The 7,115-nt window shown below is 46.4% G+C and overlaps 1 protein-coding gene across 2 annotated transcripts; it reads right to left on the reverse strand.

Annotated features, from left to right (window-relative positions):
- Positions 1–2,764: 2,764 nt before the first annotated feature.
- On the reverse strand, positions 2,765–7,115 carry HOXA11 (homeobox A11). 2 transcript variants are annotated; one of them, XM_063153542.1, is made up of 3 exons: positions 7,003–7,080; positions 6,330–6,904; positions 2,765–4,846 (listed from the first exon to the last, which is right to left on the reverse strand). In XM_063153542.1, exons 1-3 carry the CDS (start codon positions 7,032–7,034, stop codon positions 4,614–4,616), a joined length of 840 nt encoding a protein of 279 aa, XP_063009612.1. In that variant the 5' UTR covers positions 7,035–7,080; the 3' UTR covers positions 2,765–4,613. The 2 variants fall into 2 exon arrangements, with proteins under 2 accessions (XP_063009612.1, XP_063009606.1); XM_063153536.1 differs by having other exon boundaries at positions 6,330–7,115.

Here is a 7,115-nt window from a genome sequence, read left to right on the forward strand (position 1 = left end):
TGAAAATTTTATGGGCATGAAAAGTAACCTGGAGTTAGGGGTACTCGTAGAGAGGATAGAGTTTCAAAGCTACAATCCAGAGCAGCCCCGAGCACATGAGAATGAGTGACTATTGTTTGTTTACAGCACATGTGCTGATTAGGAAAGAAAGAAAGAAAGAAAGAAAGAAAGAAAGAAAGAAAGAAAGAAAGAAAGAAAGAAAGAAAGAAAGAAAGAAAGAAAGAAAGAAAGAAAGAAAGAAAGAAAGAAAGAAAGAAAGAAAGAAAGAAAGAAAGAAAGAAAGAAAGAAAGAAAGAAAGAAAGAAAGAAAGAAAGAAAGAAAGAAAGAAAGAAAGAAAGAAAGAAAGAAAGAAAGAAAGAAAGAAAGAAAGAAAGAAAGAAAGAAAGAAAGAAAGAAAGAAAGAAAGAAAGAAAGAAAAGAATCGAAGTCTAAATCTGGTCTTGCACGAACATTGACTTAATATGCAATCACATAAACAGTTTTTAGCATAAGTATGTCAAAAGTTGTTTACCACAATCTGTGTCCAGCTGCAAGGAAGCAGACTACCCTTTAAAGTTACCAAACGACCCTAACTAAACTATAGTTCAAGACTAATAAGATCGTCAGAATTGTCTGTCATTTGCAGACTGTGTTGCCATAGATCTATTTGATTGAAGACACCTACTGTTCCACACATAAATGTCAAGTTTCATAATATTTCCAATGCTACACTCTTTTTTTTTTTCTTCTTCTTTTTTTTTTCTTTTTCTTTTTCTTTTTAATAAGTGGAAGAAAGCTACAAGTTACTCTGAAAAAATATTTCCAGATAACGTGGATTTTCCACGTGGCTGGCCAAAACTAAGAGAAAATTAAAGGTCAACTGCAGCTTAGAAAGTCCCTTCTATATTATTTCACATCCTAATCACCAACTTTTTGCATCCTTTCCCCTCCCTGCGGTTCTGTTCCGCGGTGCTCAGCCGTGAGGGCAAGGGCCACCCCGCATGGCAGGGTACCATTCCGGTCACCGCGCACTCCTCGCCGCTCTCCATGCCGGATAGATGTGTAAAACACTTACCTTCGCGCATTTCCTAACCCAAAGCCCAGAGGCTTTAACTCCACCGAGAAGCCCCAGCGTCTCCCCCCTCCCCCGGCATCCCGAGCGGCTTTTTGTGCAGCGGAGCCCGGTAAGTGCAATAATTACCCGTGTGGCTCCAGGGATGCAAAGTGAACAAAGGCCAAGATTTTCTTTCTTTTTTTTTTTTTTTTTTTTTTTTTTCCCTCTCCCTTTGCAGGGCTGCTCCCCTTGCCCCGGGCGGCTTTGACATTGATCTGAAGATCGCCATCTTGTGGCAAAGCAGCCCCTAAACCGCGGCCGACGTCCGTCCGTCCGTCCGTCCGTCTGCCCGCCCGCCCTCACGCCGGGGCCCCGCGGCAGGACGGCGGGCGGGCGGGGGCACGGACAGACGGACGGCGGCGGGGAGCGATGGTGGCTCACCTCCCGGTGTAAAAACCTCCGGGCGCGCCTCGGCTGCCTTTAGAGCGATGCCTTTGGTACAGGCGAGCGGACGAGTCACGGACAGTTTTTATGGCCGCAATGTCACAGCAACACAGAGGATGCGATTTTATTGGGCTAGGAAATCCAACCCCGACCACAGAAACTCCATGTTTTTACTGTCTCTAGGATTGGCTCTGAATACCAGTTAATTTTTAACCAGGAAAGGAAGCTCGCAGGCTTAACTTTCATTGCCATTCAGCTCTCCATCCGTCCCTCTATCCCTCTCTCACCGTCTGTCCATCCATCTGTCTGTCTCCTTTTAACTGGCATTTCCCCTTGCATACTAGACAAACAAACAAACAAAGTCCCCTCTTTTCCCCCTCACTTTTCAACATTCCCTTTGGGTAAACGTTGTCTGGCTGGGTGGCGGTGGTCAACAAAGGCCCGAAGTCAGTAAGTCCTTCACCTCAAGGTTATGGGTGATGTCCAAGCAATACAGAAGTTCAAAGCCAGTAAACAATGCAAAAACAGAATCCACTTTCTTCTCCTGATTAGGATGAGGGTCAACATCAAAGATTCAAATACTCTCCTCAAAACACATTCCTATCTCAGCTATTGTTTGGTGTTTGGGGTTTTCTCCCCCCTGCCCTCTCCAACTTTCTCCCTCCAGCCCTCCTCCCCCCGCTGCCCGCCTCAGTCCACCCCCTCCCTGCCTTGGAGATCAAGGACAATTTCAAACAGTCCATTTCCACCACGCTGCCATGCGGATTCTTTTCCCCAAAGACAACAATTTTCTTAGGGCTCTCAAATTCTGGCCACATCCATCAGCTGGCTTGAAACTTCCCTTTGGTGCCAGCTTATAAAACGCGTCCCAAATGCTACCGGCAGGCATTTCTCCTGGACACACGCGGCGGGGAGCAAGCGGCAATGGCACATCCAGCCCTGGAGCACAGGACCTTGCCCCGCCGGCGCTGGCAGGAGAAGGAGAAGGCCTAACACGTAGCGAGCTATGTACACACTTAATTTTCCTTTTCCTGTGACCCGCTGGAAGTATGCTCAAACAAGCCCAGGTTCACTTGTTAACTCCAGAGTTGAAGATTTAACGATGAAGTTCACAAAAGAAGAGTAATTCACCCCAAATGGCCGAAGAAGGTCACGAGGAATTTCGGGTCCCAGAGTTACATTGGAGAAAAGAACATGCAGTAACGTAACACCAGAGTAAAAATATAAAGTTTCCTTTTTTTTTTTTTTTTTTTAATTTTATTTTCCTTGTGCGCTGTTCCACTGTATACATGCAACCAAATACTTGCGCTTATTAAAAGAAAACTGTATATACATATAGATGATACAGATTGAAAACAGTGACGTCATAAAAAGATATTGCATTTTGTGAATTGTGACAAAGAAATTACATCCATTTGGTAAAATTTATTAGTCAAAAACATTCTTATCACCACTTTGTTGCACATGTAAAGAAATCCCACACCCTTTAGCCCCAAAGGAACAATAAAAAAACCCCAAAAAAACCACCACTGAAAAAAAAAACCAACCAGGGGGAAAAAAAAAAGGGCATTCGAACAAAATAGGTCATGGGTTCTTTTTTTTAATTATTTACAAGTCTTGTAAAACACCATTCCTGTATGAAATATACATTCAGATATTCTCAACAGCAAATTACCTCAACGATAGAACACGGTATCCTTTGTAAACTGATATAGAATTTTAAATATTTTCCTTTCTTTTTCCTCTTTTTTTTTGTTTTTTTTTTTTTTTTTAATTGCATTTTTTCACACTTTGGTTCCTGCAGGGAAATATATATATTTATAGATATTTAAAATAAGTTCAAACAACTCTCCATTCTTTGCATACGTCGACTGGGCGACAAAGTAGAGCTCATGACATTTAAAGTAGACAACAACAAAATTACCATATTTACATTGTTTGGCTTCTGTTTAAACTCCTCACTAGTCACCTTTAAACGAACATGCAATAGAGTTATTTTAATCATCCAATGTTAGTGCATTGCACAACTCCAAGTTTCAATTAAGTGTTGTGTGGTATTTGCTAAACTGTCGTTCTCCACAGGTATTTCCTGAAGAAAGTTTGTGAGCCAGAAGCCAGAAGGTTAGTTTCCTTTAAGGAGCTGTTTCTTTTAAAACGCTGAAATTCACACTCTTTTGCCGATTTATTTTTAGTATTTGTATATGATTTGTCTCCAAAAAGATGGCAACGCATAGTCTGTTGTCATAAATAAAACAAGAGCTAATTAAATTTTTCTAATTTTATTTTTAGTGATTGTTTCTTTACGACATATGGCGAATTTATACCTGATTTTTAAAAGTAAATAAGTAATTTTTTTCATTTCGGTCTTTTTTCCCCTCGCCCCCATCCCATCCCACACCCCCAAAGGAAACACTACTATAACCATCACTACATCCATATTACAACTACTCGCGGTTGGCCCCAGGAAGGTGTGGACATGACATCCCCCCCTTTCTTTAGTTCTGTTTGTATGTGTGTGTGTGTATATGTGTGTGTATATGTGTGTGTGTGTGTGTGTGTGTGTGTGTGTGTGTGTGTGTGTGTGTGTGTCTCCGTCCTTCAAATCTTATTTCAAACCCATGAGCAATGGAACACTGCCTCTGACCCAGACATTTTCCTAAGGAAGAACAAAAGATTATTTCTCAGAGTTTATATTCTGCAGTGGTCCTGGTTGGGTGAGCTCGACCTGGCGATCTCCAGACAGATGTTGCACAGCAGCACAGGGGCGAGGAAGGGCCGGGGATGGGCGAGTCCGGGGATGGAGAAGGACCGTCCCCGCCCGTGCCTGCCGAAAGCCGTGGCAGGGTGAGCCGCAGTGCCTGGAAAGGTAAGAGGTATGGATTTTGCACTCAGAGGTGACGTGCACGTTTAGAAATGGATCCCATGTGTGTCAAAATCAAATCGATTCCAGTTGATATGTAAATACATATATAAAAAATCATCATCGCAGTTCCAGAGAAGGTTTACGTGCGTGTAAAACCTTAGATTCTTCTAGTCCCGTCAGATACACACCTCCTTCCTCCACGTAACCCCGTGGCTTGACCTTGTCAAGGGCGAAATCTGAATTTAATCTCGTCTTGAAAAACGCTATGAGTTTTAAAGTAGTGGATTAGCTGAGTAATATTGTAATCGGTCCCTGTTAATTTTTTTTTCTTTCATTCTTCTGTTCTGAAACCATATTTTGACTTGACGGTCGGTCAGATTGAGCATTCGGGAGAGCTGGAGGCGTTTCTCTTTGTTTATGTAGACACTGAAGAAGAACTCCCTTTCTAACTCTCTAATCTGGTATTTGGTGTATGGGCATCTCTTTTTACGCGTACGTTGTCCACCTGTGGAGCGAAAAAAGGCAGAAACGTTTGAGACCCGGCGGTGGCCGGCGGCGGGGGCTGAGGAGGGACGGGGGTGCTCCCAGGGAAAGCACGTTAACGTGGAAAAGACGCGTTTTGCCCGCTCCGGGGTGGGAGCCGGTGGCTCTGGGGCTTGGCGCCAGCCCTCCGCCGCGGCGGGTGCGTGCGGCCGGGCCCGGAGCCGCCGGCCCAGCCCGGCCCCTGCGGCGCCGCGGCCCCGGGAGCGCGCAGGGCGAAACCCCCGCCGAGAGCCGCGATCCGGCCGCGCTTCCTCCGCGGGGAGGGCAGCTGGAGGAAGGAGCGGTGGCGGGGGGCTCTCGCGGGTTTCACGAGCCGGAGGAAAGCCTTTGTGGGCTGCTCGGCCCGGCGCCACCCCGCACGGGAGCTGCCCGGGGAGCGGCCATCACCTGGCTGCCGGCAGCGGGCGGGGGGGCCCGCGCCCAGCCCGCCCCGAGCCCCTGCCCGCCCGCACCTCGCCCTCCTGCCCGGCCTGATCCCGTCCTGCGTCCCGAGCAGGGGAAAAACCCCCGAGCCCAAGGCTGAGGCTGCTCCCTCTCCCCCTAGCCGGCTATTTTCAAGCACGTTCTCCACCGCATCGAGGTATTCTCCTCTCGATTAGCCATTACGGTTTTAAAGTTCATTAAGCAGAATATAAAAGGTTTCAAGGTTCAGGAGCTCTTTACATTAAACGTAGCTGCTATCCCTTTAAAAACTTCCTTTTCTGGTACAGTTCATTGTCGAGGTATTTTTTCCCCCCGGCCGTATACTAGCTTTGCCTTTTAAAAAGCTCACATAAAAAAATCAGACTTTGACAGATTGAATAACAATTGTAAGTAACAAACTGTTGGACAGAAGGCAACACGTAATTGCCACAGTGCCTTAGTAAAATGGCTTCCTTTAGACAAAAAGGCCAGCTTTAGGTTAATTTGCTTCTTTTAATATATTGCTACAGTTCAGGCTGCTACTTTATCTGTTAAACGCTATTCTAGCGCAATCGTTAAAACGGCGAGGGCTTTGAATTCAGCTCCTAACTAGACTTCTGGTGCAACACATGGCTTTTATAAAATCACTGGATTACATTGATATCAAAGGAGTCAGGATCTCCTTTTTTGCCGAATTTACAGGCACAGAACGAACGTTATTATATTTTCAAGAGCTGACCACGGAACTGGTTTTTTATTATTATTTTTTAAAAAAAAGCAGGAAAAAAGAAAAAAAAAAAAAAAAGGAGAAGAAAAAGGGGAAAAAAAATTAGGCATCCATTGCCCGGTGGGTATTTCACGGCCAATTTCAGCACTAAACACGTGATCTCGCCTTTTATAACAAAGTTTTGTTGGGGGAAATCTAAAGGCCCTTCATAAACCTTATATGCTTATAAAACAGCATATAAAAATTTAACAGCGGCGGTGCGCTAGATTTCAAGCTGCCTTTGCTAAAAGCGCTCCGGCGCTGCCTTTATACGTACTGGAACTGCCGGATTTCTCCTCATTGTTGCCGGAAGATGACTCGGGGCTGCTGCTGCTCTCCGGCCGCCTCCTCCTCTCCTTCTCCGCCGCCGCCGCCGCCGCCCTGCCGCAGCCGCCCTCCGAACTTGAAGTTGCCGCCGCCGCCGCCCCGGCGGCCGCGGGCGCCTTCTCGCCACTCTTGTCTACCGGGTAGTCCGCCGAGGCCAGGTTTTCCGCCGTGCCATAAGCCGTCTCGAAAAATTGGTCGAAAGCCTGGGGCAGGACCCCGTTCCTGCCCACCGTGCTATAGAAATTGGAGGAGACGTTGGTGCTGGGGTGGTAGACGTTAGCTGTGTTTTTGCCGAACATCTCGCCCATGCTAGCAGTGTTGGTGGCAGGCAGGCAGTCTCTGTGCATGATCTCCTCTGCGGAGTAGCAGTGGGGCAGATTGTTCCTGGGGTGCCATTTACTGGAGGGATCAATGGCATATTCCCTGAAGGTAACTTCTCTCACAGGTTGGACCTGGGGTAGGTTGGAGGAGTAGGAGTATGTCATAGGGCGAGAAGACGGGGTTTGGGGCAAAAAAGAAGGGAGGCTGGAAAAATCAGGACCCGAGACGTAGTAAGTACAACTTGGCAAATACATGTTAGAGGAACAAGGAACACGCTCATCAAAATCCATCATTAGGGCTACCTCGGCTTCTCCGCATTAGCTGAGCTTAACATGATTCTCTAGCGCAGCTGCCCCTTTGAAGCGGATCCGTGAAGTAAGGGATGGGGAGACGTAGGCTGACGTGGAGAGCTCTC

The sequence above is a fragment of the Melospiza melodia genome, chromosome 1, assembly GCF_035770615.1.
Source record: "Melospiza melodia melodia isolate bMelMel2 chromosome 1, bMelMel2.pri, whole genome shotgun sequence".
Classification (NCBI taxonomy): Eukaryota; Metazoa; Chordata; class Aves; order Passeriformes; family Passerellidae; genus Melospiza; species Melospiza melodia.